The 12,075-nt window shown below is 43.2% G+C and overlaps 1 protein-coding gene across 1 annotated transcript in view; it reads right to left on the bottom strand.

Annotated features, from left to right (window-relative positions):
- Window positions 1-9,025: 9,025 nt before the first annotated feature.
- Window positions 9,026-12,075, bottom strand: part of UBL3 (ubiquitin like 3) — a 58,403-nt gene continuing 55,353 nt past the window's right edge. Inside the window, exons 4-5 of the mRNA XM_074568364.1 lie at window positions 10,712-10,789; window positions 9,026-10,295 (exon numbers count right to left, since the gene is read on the bottom strand). Of these exons, the coding sequence (XP_074424465.1) occupies window positions 10,243-10,295; window positions 10,712-10,789 (131 nt within the window). The 3' untranslated portion in view covers window positions 9,026-10,242. The remainder of the gene's footprint in view (window positions 10,296-10,711; window positions 10,790-12,075) is intronic.

Here is a 12,075-nt window from a genome sequence, read left to right as displayed (position 1 = left end):
ATCACACAGGAAAAAGAAAATTTTTGTTGAATCAGGTTCAAACTGATTTTGTGGCTGGATTTTCAGTTAGAAAATGACTAATAGCATCTATTACGTGCTTCTGCATCTTTAGTGTAATATACAGCATCTTTTTTTTTTCTGGTTTTCAGTAGAAAAATACTGTTTTCGTGCCAAAACTAGGACAAAAAGCCAAGCTACTTTTACAGTACTGTAAAGCTGACTAAAAGTGCCTGCTTTGGCATTTATCGTTTGGTGAGACCTTATTTTCACATTTAAGAAAACGACAGTAAGCACAAACATCCCGATGCAGGAATGGCAGCAGGTACAGGAGGGAAAGTCCTGATCTGCAGGTGCTGTGAGCACCTCCTCAGGACCTGGCAAGAACGTTGGATAAAAAGCCGCGGCCTCTGCCCCCCACACCAGCCGCTTCGGCATCTCCTAATAAAACCAGCTCTCCCCCCTTGGAGCGCTTCTTAACACAAAGCTCTTTTCGCACATAGAAATTGTGCTCCTGTAAAGAAATAAGCTCAAGAGCTGCAGTTGTGAAGGGCTATCAGATGTCGAAACTCAGCACGGGTATCCAGGAATCAATACAGCCTCAATATGACAGTCTGCAAAATCCCAAAGTGCCGGGAGCAGCGTTATTTACAACCGGCCTTTCGTTGCTGACGCTGATGCCCAGACGCTGCCATACCCTAATTTCTTCTCCAGCCGAATTGCATTCAGCCCTTTTGCCTCCCCCTCCATTAACGGTGCCACCTCCCGCCTTGGAAACCGGCATCTCTCACTCCAACTCTGCTTCAGGGGGGCTGAAGAGATCATCTTTTCATCGTTCCACAAACGCTTCGTTTTAGTTTTGTCTGAATACCCTTTCGACATGAAAACCCCGTGCGATTAGGGGTTCATACACCTCTAATTTAACGCGGCCACAGACGTCTCCGCCGCGTAGACTCTGAGCCCCTTTCCCCTTCCTGCCCACGCCGGTGCCAGCGCGGCTGGGGCCGCCCCATGCTGCCCCACATGGGACCGGGGGCGCTGGGGGGGCTGTCAAATCTCATCATCCTCTCACCCAGCAGACAATAAATAAACTTCAGCCCCTGATTTTGCAAATCCCACGGGCTTTCCTCAAGGAAAGGTCTGGAGAGTCAGGGAGTGCTCATAGCTACGAGACTCCATTACGTTTGTGGGCCCTCAACGAAGGTCATCTTCTCTCCCTCCCCCTCTCTCGTCCCAGAGGTGCAGGAACTGAACCGCTCACATTTAAATACCTATCAGCAGCTGAAAAGGTGAGCCCTGCATTAGGTGCCAATTATGTTGTGCTCTCAGAAGCTTCATTACCTCCAAACTCTTCTGTTTGCGATGACCTACTAACATGGAAATTATTTTTGCCTCCGTTTTTCCACCTGAGAAAGGAGAGGAGTCTCTCCAGGTTTTGTAATTAGCCTGCAGGGATCAGAAAAACACGTCAGGTTTTCCCTGGCAGCAGCCACATTTCGCCCTGAGGAGGAAGCAAGGAAGCTCCACGTTGGCTTTCTGTTGGCCAGCTAATCCCTCTTGGAGCAGAGGGGAATACCTGTGCCTGCCTTCCAGGCAACTATTTCCAGCAGAGCTGTTATCTGAAAAAAAAAAAAAAATGGAGTGGATTAACTTCTGCACACCGGTTCCCCTTTCCAGGAAACGGGGGGAAAGTTCTTTGCAGGATCAAAGGGGAGTTACAGATTCAGACACCCCCGCCCCGACCCAGCGTCTTTAGGACGAGGTTTCCTCAGGCAGCCCATGAAGGTGTGCCCGCAAGCCTTGCGCAGCCGCGGCCTCCCACGCGCGCGGGGAGCACGGCCGCACACCGCCCAAAGGCAGGGCGCGGGCGCTTGGCACGGGCGCGGGCAGCAAGTCACCGCACCTTCCAGCTGCCTTAATTTCCAGAAGTAACGAGAGGCATCTCAGCGCCTGGCCGCAGTCTCTAGAGCTTAACCATTAATTTTCAGCTGATTAAAAGATCCAGGCACAGACGCGCACACACGGTATTTAACATGAACAAAAGCCTCCTCATAGCTTTCAACCAGCAGGTAGAAGAAACTACATCTTTGAAGAGTGAAACAGCCCGTGTCACCCCCACCGCCCTTCCAGTCCCCACCTGGACAAAGCCCGAGGGGAGGCTGATGCCTTTGCCGGCTGGCAGTAGCCATGGAGCCAACAAGGCAAATAAAAGCCACCGTCTTCTGGTTCATGGCAAGACCTTCTGGAAGCCCAAGTCCCACCGGCGGGAGCATGCCTGCAGGAAGCTCACAGGAGCATTTTGCCCTGGAGGAGGTACCGGCTCAGGCGTGAGTGCTGGTCTTGGGGACAAGGGGAACGCGGTGTGGCTGCTCCTTGGTAGAGAGGCTGAGCCATGCAGCATCGCCGTCAGCAAGGTCATCTTCTGAGACTGGGGCTGGAAGCAAAGACGAGCGGTTGTGCAGCCACGGGAAGCTGGCAGAAGTGATCTGCACTGACTGCACTTGCCCGGCGGCTCTCCAAGGACAGGGCTGGGTCGCCCTGAGCGCCCTGCAGTTCCAGCCTCCCAACAGCCAGCTGAAGATTATTCTCATCATCGCAATCCTGGAGATGGTAAAATCGTGTTGGCAGCTGTGCAGCCCCCAGGCAAGTCCCTCCCAGGGCAGCTCGGGGTGCTGGAGCCCTGCCCCGCTGTGACAAGGAGCTCCAGCAGCCGAGGAGGAACACGGCCAGGTCCCAGACCATCTCCCCACACTCTCAGGGTCAGCCCCATGCTAGCGTGGTGCTCACCTCGGCAGCAGGGGCAGAGCTAAGGGTACTCCTGACCCACATCTCCTCTTTTGATTTGTTATGGTTTGAGGAACCCACAACAATTTATTGTCATTTAGGCAATTATTCTATCACCCGATGACCCCTCCCCACCCAGGGAAGGGAATTGTGAAAAAATAAAGAAAGCTGAGGGTTGAAGTATAAACAGGTTTAATAGAATAAGACTAGATAATTAACATTAATAATACTAAAGAACCAATATTGATCCTGATACCAATGTAAAATACACAAGGATTATCCTCAGCCCGTTGCATCAGCAGGAAGCCGTGCACTCCCGGCAGGGGACAGCAAATGTGGGACACTGCCAGCGCTGCGGCTCCGGGAGGAAGGGAAGGGCTCAGGGCTCCGGCACCAGGGCGAGGAGTTCTCAGGATCGCAGCCATCAAGGGAGAGAGAAAACTCCTCAGCAAACTTTCTAATTTATATTGAACGTGACGTTCATGGTATGAAATAACCCTGTTGGCCAGCCCGGGTCAAGTGCCCGGGTCTCGCTCCTCCTCATCCCCACACCTGGCGAGCCCGAAAACACTGAGACCTTGAACCCCACATACCATAGCTGGCTATAAAGTAAATATTTTCACAAATTCAGACACTAGAGTCTTCTAAAGAAAAGTGCGGTTTTCCCAAGCATTAGAAGAGAAATTAGTCCTGTGTCGCTCAAACCAGGACAGGATTAGACCTGGAAAAGCAGCCCAGAGGTTCCGGCCTCCCTGCTGCAGGGATCACAGCCATGGAGGAGTCCTGTCCGCAGCTCAGCAGAGGCTGCTGCAGACACACTGGATCCACATCGGTGACGTCTTTTTCCAGTCTTTGCCGTGGACCCAGCTCAGTAGAGCAGATGTTCGGTGGTGATCACTGCCATGTGCAGCCACAAATACCAGGCTGGGAGAAAAATGAGAACAATGAGACCCTTGAAGACTTTGGTGATGAAGCCAGAGATGGTGATTTCTCAGAGGACAAGAAAAATAGAGTCTGAGTCTGCCTTCTTATCTGTTTGCTGAGAGAAGGCCTTTCCCTGCGATGCTGGCAATCAGGGTGACCAGGAACCAAACGATTTGGCTGACATCACTTAATTAACTCAAAAGTGCAAGAGAAGACTCTTGCGTATTTGCTTTCCAGTAGAACAGCCACTGAATTTACTGCGCTGAAAGACAGAAAACTCAGCTCTGGTAGAGTCGCGTGGATTTGGTGGAGTTCACTTGCTGACTTGCCAGGCTGACATTTCATCCCACGTAAGCCCTACGAGCTTTTCGTCTCGCACGGGGGTGCGCAGTCGCGGCGCTGAGGTTTCCCTCGGCGAGGCTGCGGGGTGCGAGCTCCCTGCCAGCTTCCCTGCCTGCGGCGGCACAGCCAGCACTTTGGCAGCGCCGGGGATTAACGATCCTTGTTCGGGGTGAGTTGCAGAAATTAATGAACTGGAACTCGATCTTTCTTTAATTTAGCCAGCACAGGTAACAGAGACACCCATGCGTATTTTCCTGTCTTAGTCTGGAAGCACAGAATCAACCATCCAGCACAGTTGACTGCCAGTACCATGGATTTGGTTTTATATATATATTTTTTTTTTAAATATAACCTTTACAGGTAGTTCCACTCTGTTATTCTGGCTCCCAACGACTGCTGCAAGATCCCAAGCCCTTTTTTGCCAGGCAACAACTGAAAGCCTCATCAAGCGACCAAGTATCACCCCCTTCTGCCCCTCCTGCACAACCTTGGCCACATCACCCCGGCAATTGGAGTTGCCACACTGTGGTCAGTGGTGTCCCCTCTTCTCACAGCTGCTCTTCGTGCCATGGGTAGCTGCCACTAGGGGAATTTTGACCAGGCATTTAACGGTTGATCCTACGGTAGGCATCTAAAACTTCTCCCATTATTTCTTGCTGATCTTCAGTTCAAAGAACAGATAAAAGACAGCACAAAAAGAAAATTGTTCTGTTTCATCCCATTACCCTGCCTCAATAAAAAAAAAAAAAAGGAGTATTTTCTGGTAGAAGAGTCAAAACATTTACTACCTGTAAATTCAGCGTCCTCTGAATTGATAAAAGCAGGGTGCTTTCATCATGCACCACTCAAGAGGCATTAACTCCCGCTCTGAGGAACTGCCTGCACTTCACATTCTCCACCAGCTGAACACAGTGACTGATTCATTGAGTGGTTCGCGTTGGAAGGGACCTTAAACATCATCCAGTTCCAACCCCCTGCCATGGGCAGGGACACCTCCCACTAGACCAGGCTGCTCAGAGCCCCATCCAGCCTGGCCTTGAACACTTCCAGGGATGGAGCATCCACAGCTTCCCTGGGCAACCTGTTCCAGTGTCTCACCACCCTCACAGGAAAGAATTTCTTCCTAATATTTAATCTAAATCTCCCCTCTTTCAGTTTAAAACCGTTACCCCTCGTCCTATAATTACACTCCCTGATAAAGAGTCCCTCCCCATCTTTCCTGTAGGCCCCCTTCAGGTACTGGAAGGGGCTATAAGGTCTCTCTGGAGCCTTCTCTTCTCCAGGCTGAACAGCCCCAACTCTCTCAGCCTGTCCTCACAGCAGAGGTGCTCCAGCCCCCTGATCATTTTTGTGGCCCTCCTCTGAACTCGCTTCAACAGCTCCATGTCTTTCCTGTGCTGAGGACTCCAGAGCTGGACACAGTACTCCAGGTGGGGTCTCACCAGAGCAGAGGTGAGGGGCAGAATCACCTCCCTGGACCCGCTGGCCATGCTTCTTGTGACGCAGCCCAGGACGCAGTTGTCATTCCTCCAAGCCTGCTCTGGGAAAGCACAAACATCACCTCAACTCTGACCAAAAGTTCTTCTGGTACAGCAGCAGGTTTGTACAGATAAACTCCTACCAGGGTACACAACACGCTCGTCCTGCGCAGGCTGGGGCTCCTGTTCTGCAGTTGCTTGGACGTAATGGAGGTGGTAACGTGCCAGAAGTACTTTTCCCCCTAAGAGTTGGGCTTTTCATTGAGAGGTAACGTAATGTCTGAAGGACAAAAAATTACTACCTTGTTGAGAAAGAGTTTGGCATCACTAGTTACGGTAATTCTGGAAATTCTATCAATTTTCATGGATCCAACGATCCATTTTCCTCTTAAATCTTGCTCAGCTTTTCTCCTTGACTTGCTTCTGGTGGAAGTGAGTGCCATTGATTTGATGAACAACGTTTCCATCGGATTTGAATTTGTCACCTCTGCTTTAAAGGCAAATGTAAAAACTAGGCCAATAAAGCTACAAGACAAAAATAGAAGTTCTCCATCCATTTTCTCTGTGTTAGTCATAACTGCAGCTATTTTAACCTCTCATTCTCTTCAATCTCTCCATAATATTTCTGCCGTCTCATTATTTTTGTTGTCATTTTCCAAACCCTGAGGAACTTGCAATACAAAGTGTTTGCCCAGAACTCAGTCCCGCACTGATCCAGGTAATTTTAAAACTCAGAGCTGTGCAAGTATTTATTTTGCTTTCTCTAACTACGCCGGCGTTCACATTCAAAGCAGAACTTCATTTGTCACTGTGATCCATTCCATGAGCTGGATAAGATACCATTAAACTTCCCTTATTTTTTTTGTGATCTTGACTTTAATAACCTTCACCATTTGCTATTTCACTGCTCATTCCTTTTCCAGATTAAAAAACCCTTATCAATTTAATAAAAAAAAAAAAAAAGCAGAAGTTAATCATAACTGTTGGAAAAACACAGAGCATAAAGAGGTTTTTGTAATTTTTCAGTCTAGTATAATGAATTGGTAAGCAAACGAGCTATTACCTTGTAAACCTCTTCACAGGCATGTACATGTGGCACAAAAGACAAGTACGTCCCTTATGAGGATTTTTTAAAAACTTACTATCATGAACCATCTATTACTGTCAGCCTCTCAAATAATAAAGGCCTTTTAATATGCTCTGAAAATAAGCTTGATACTGACAAGTTATGGCCAAGACAGAATATCTAGGAAGAACTCAAGTACTTCAGAAGAAGTGAAGGGAGTAGGAACTCTCTTAAAAAACTTAACAGATCTTGGCGTTCCCTCTGATTTATGCACAGAATTCCCATCAACTTCAATGGTGCAACTGCTATTAATGGTCTAAATGCCAGTTTCCACAGGATGTATTACCCAAATTCTGCTTAAGCTTACCCATTTAACTGGCATAAATCTAGAGAGTCTTAGATGGAGAAGTATATCCATCTTCCTACTTGCTTCTTGAAGTAAGATTTGTATAATGGATCTCATCAGAGGCACACACAGAACCCCAAAATACACAAGTTTTACATTGCCGAAGAGCAGCAGCAGAAACTCCCGACTTTTGGCCAGCCCAGAAACGGCTGTTTTCCTTCTTACCTATAGGAGAGGAAGGGGGCTTTTTCAGAGCACCACGTATTTCTCTTTTAAATTAAATCCCCGTTCCCCTATTGTAAATGCAGTGTACTAAGGAAAGGTATTCAGAGGCTGCAGCAATCACCACTGGATAAATATCACTGCAGCACCTTGGCAAAGCCTTTAACATTTAGTGGCCACACTTTCCTCCTCCAGCAGCTGAGTGAATCCCTAGGGCTGTCTCAACAGTCGGATTTTTGCTATCATTTAAGAGAAGAGAAGTTACAGAGTACTTTCATTGCTACCAGATATCATTTCTCACACGTGTGAATATTAATTCATGATTGGTAGCACGCACAACGGTTTGGGGGACAGACGCGGTGCCTTCATGGTATTTCAGAATATGAAGGGCTCCAAACTCATCCTCTCCTCCTCTTCCTTCGTGACATCTATTCACTCATCCATAGGGAAAATATCATTTCCATCTAACAGTGAAAATCAAATGTCAAACTCTTCAACGTATTATCAGACCGTCCAACAGCCTGACCCTGCAAAAGACGTAGCTTTAATCTTTATGGGCAGCAAGTATCCTCTTGACTCCAATCAGGGTAGAAGAGAAGCATACGCGTGAACTTTAGCAAGACTGAGGAATCTGGAATTAAGAGCTACGGCTTTTGTTTTGGCAAATACACAGTCCACAATACAAAGCATCCAAGGGAAAAAAAGCACAAATCTTTTAGCAGTTCTCCCCCACAGTTTTCCACCAGCCTCAAACCACAACAGAACTGCTCCGCGATGGGCGGAACTCTGACAATTTGCAAGAAAATTAAGGCAGTGGTTCTACCCGCTTTCCGCGGGAGTTATTTTGGCAAACTCACGCTTTAAATGCCAACCAGCATTCAAGGATTTGCTTGGACATGCACATATATGCATCTTACTCATCTCAACAAAAGGGAACTCCACATACTTTGCTATTCAAGCTCACCAAATATTTTGACTAGAAGCTACTGGATTTTCATGTATTTATACTGTATGAAGTACCTCGCTACCTTTTCAAACGGAGATTATAGTTCAAACATTCTTTTCTCAAAATCAATGCATCTGAAAGACTTGTTTAACTAACAAAACATGCCCTGTCCCCGTCTGTTTCTTTTTTTTTCTTTAATCATTACTGTCATAGCCATTTCCCATCTGAGCCTGTGTTACTGAGGTGTTTAAGGTGTTGAGCGGTTTTCAGCAGGTTTTGCTTGCCCCTCTCCCCCCCTTTTTTAAACATAAATAAAATGGAGTCCTTACTTAGTTTTGAGATTAAGAAGTATTATTAAAAGTAGTTACAGACCCAATTACAACCCTTTGAACACCACCAAAATGCACTACAATATTCTTTTATTTAGTTTACAGAAGAGTCTATCAGTACAGGTTGCAGAAAGAAAATGTTTAGTGCTATTTACAATTCGTTTTAAAACTCTGCTCTATACAAATTTAATTCTGATCAGTATGAACAATATTTTTGTAAATCTACTGCATATAAAGCATTTCATCAAAGCAGTAACAATGAATAAAATAACCTGATTACATTTGAATGATGCCAATCATTCGAAAAAACGATTACACAGAACATCTGTAAGAGTTGTGGACACTTAAGTACAGAACACAATGTCAACCTGTGACTCTTTTTTTTTTTTAAAGGCTAAAGCTATTTATATGGAATATTGTTCTATTATACTACACGCCAATCTATATTTAACTTCTATAGTTATGTATTTTATAAGATTTTTATTAAATATATTCTACACATATTTGTAATTTCACCCAGGAAGAATTCCTCCCCAGTGAAAAAAATATAAAATCTTTTATATTTTTTTAATTTTTATTTATTTTTATTTTGTACAGATTTAGATGAAACTAGCTCATGCTTTAGTGCTGTGCAAATTTCTTTAGCATATCAACATTTAAATTATTGATATGAAACAAAAGAATGGCATCCTTTTTAATTATGTATGCCTTCAAAAATCAGCTTCTGATTTTAATACAATTGCAAGCACTAACACCCAAATGCAGATTACGTAAAGAAACAAAACTAGTACTATGGCAGAGGTTTTTCTTTTTGCTTTTTAAACTTTAATAATTCTTTTGAAGTCTCTAGTGAGTAAGCATGACACTGGACACTAAGGTACAGATGAGAAAACGACTTAAAAACACCAAATTGCCAATATTCAAATACATAAAATTGATTAGTAAATGATGTTTTCTAACATGTATGCACAATAATAAAAGCCTATGAACTACAGGAAATTACCCCTCCCATATTAAGGCTAGGAAATGCACTCTCTGCGCTTGTTTGTGCTGTCTGAGTAAGCACTCAACTAACCAACGAGATCAGAGTGCACGCAGTAACGAAAAAATCAGTTTCATCAGCCCTCTACAGAGTGCTTTTAAATTACAGGCACATAGTTTTTTTTTGTTTGTTGCAGTGAAAATATATATAGTTAGACTTGGTTTAGTTAGTATTCTGTGCCAGTTCGGCCACCAAGGTTGACTTAGGTAGAATTGACTTAACAGTTTTTCCTTTGATTTGGCCAGAAGTGAAATTTGTATTAGTTATAGATAAACTATTTTCCAGTGTTGCATTCTACATTGTATGTTATTACTAGGTGTCTCAAATATTGTTAGAGATTGTTGATGAGAAATATACCGTCAACCATATTTAGTGCAAATTGCATCTAGAAAGCTTGACTGGTTAGATCCGGTTAATGGAAATTTTTGTGGTAGCAAAATTATTCCTGCTATGGAAAACAACACATTAACTTTTCCAGAGATTAAATTCCTTCAAGAACTGATGTACTGTTAAAGATTATTCAACAAACAAAAAGCAGGAATTTAAAAAACTAAACAAAAAACAATGAAAGTGTTCATAGATCTTTCTCTTTAAAAAAAAAAAAAAAAGACTAATGAGACAGTGTTCGTGTAATATTTCAGTTCCGTGGATTTACAGACAGGCTCTTCCTACAGGTGTCTGAAGCAAGGTAGGGCCTCTTCTATTCCAGCAGCATGAAAGACAAAGACTATATTACATCACACTTAGCAGGTAAAGCTAACAGGGTTTACAGGATTACACAGCAATTGCTTTCTCCAGTTTTTTCACGGTTCCTTTGACCTGTGGAGCAAGAAGGAAGTTTTGCTTACATGCCATTTCTAAAGCAATTAGGTTGCTTTGTGTGTGAGTATGCTTAATACAAGTATGTTTTTTATTATTTTAAGTTAAATATATTTATTTTTATTATTATTATACACATGCATACATAACTGAAAAATAAATCAATAGTTTTTAACAATAAACACAAAAGCTTTTAAGGTTTGAGTAAACTTCTGCGTCCTACAAAAATGCTAAACCAGAAGGTTAATTTCTTAGCTTTTTTATAAACAACACGTACAAAAGCACTCCATTAGTTGCTTCACAGAAGACCACCAGGACTTGACTTTTCTCTACTATGAAATACTCAAAAAGCCTGCAAGCAATCTGACAGCTTTGCCCCACACTTAGGTAAGAAATACCTCTAGCGCACAGCGTACCTTGAGAGTTTGGCTCTGGCAATGTCTCTCTAGCCACCAAATGCATCACCGTTGTTTTGCCAAAAGGAAGTTTTAACGCTGCAAAAGGAGAAAGGGAGGTTTGTTAAATACATTACAGCAGTCGCCTTCTTCACAACGCTCAATGGAAACTAACTATAATTGGATTAGCATCTGTTCAAAAGTTCACACTGTTAGGTTTGAACTTCTTACTAAATAGATCTACAAAGGCATTTCTGGCTAAAGCTTTGCAAATCAGGGTCTTGGGACCCTGTAACAATAACTTAAAACATGGTGTTCTTAGAAACATTATATTCCTGTTAGGAAACTTAGTCTTCCTTTTTTCAGCAACAGAAGGAGTAGGCATTTGTGCCAAGACTCAGATGCTACGCACTCCTTATTGATAAGGATGCAAAAAAGTGGCTAATTCAGCCACTAAATTGTTATTCCTGAGACATCAAAACACTGGGCCACTGCTACAAAACAGATTTTCCTATAACATACTTCGATACAGGTATTCTGAAATACAAAATGTCTGCATCTTGCCTTTTAATATTAATATTTAACATCATCTGCATGTGAAAAATACCAGATTTAAAACATTTTCAATCAGACAAGGTAGCTCACACAATGCTGCCTTTGTGAGCTTTAGTAACACAAAATAACAAAATTGCAGCTTTCCACAATTCGCTCTGCTTCTTGCTGAAACTAATATGATAATTTTCACATTCTGATTTAATAAATACAATAAAAATACAATAAATACAATGCTGTATTTATGGTTTTAGCACTGTAGCATAATATTTGTCAAAACTTCTAGTCGCCTTGAAATGAAAGGATTCTCTGTTGCTCATTATCTTTAGCAGATTCTCATAGACAGATTCAATATTCTGAACTTGGGCTTCTTCCAATTATTGGGGGTGGGGGGAAGCGTTATTTTTATAAGTTCTTTACATAACTTTAGTTTTGTTTCCTCACTCCAACTCTTAAGGTTAAGCATCTTTCTGGATTACTTTTCTGAGAAGTGTAAAGTAAAGATGCTCTAAGTTTTGTCCTCTCCCCCACCTTACAGAGGCAAAAAGTTAGTGATAAATGTAACAAGAATTTAACCCTAAATCCACAAATCATTCTGACTAGAGCAGAATTTGTCCTCTCAAATTCAATTTACATCTTCTGTTTTCGCATACAGTGCACCAAGGCATTTTTTAGGCGAATAAATGAATAATGGATGCCCAATAAACCTGAAGGTAACTGAAGAGAAAAATGCCTCTCTATCATAATCACTACAGCATAGATTCAAAATTCAGTAATAAAAAAAAAAAATAAATCATAGAATGGTTTGGGTCGCAAGGGACCTTAAATATCAT

The sequence above is a fragment of the Larus michahellis genome, chromosome 1 (genome assembly GCF_964199755.1).
Source record: "Larus michahellis chromosome 1, bLarMic1.1, whole genome shotgun sequence".
Lineage (NCBI taxonomy): Eukaryota > Metazoa > Chordata > Aves > Charadriiformes > Laridae > Larus > Larus michahellis.
This window is presented reverse-complemented; position numbering and strand designations above follow the sequence as displayed.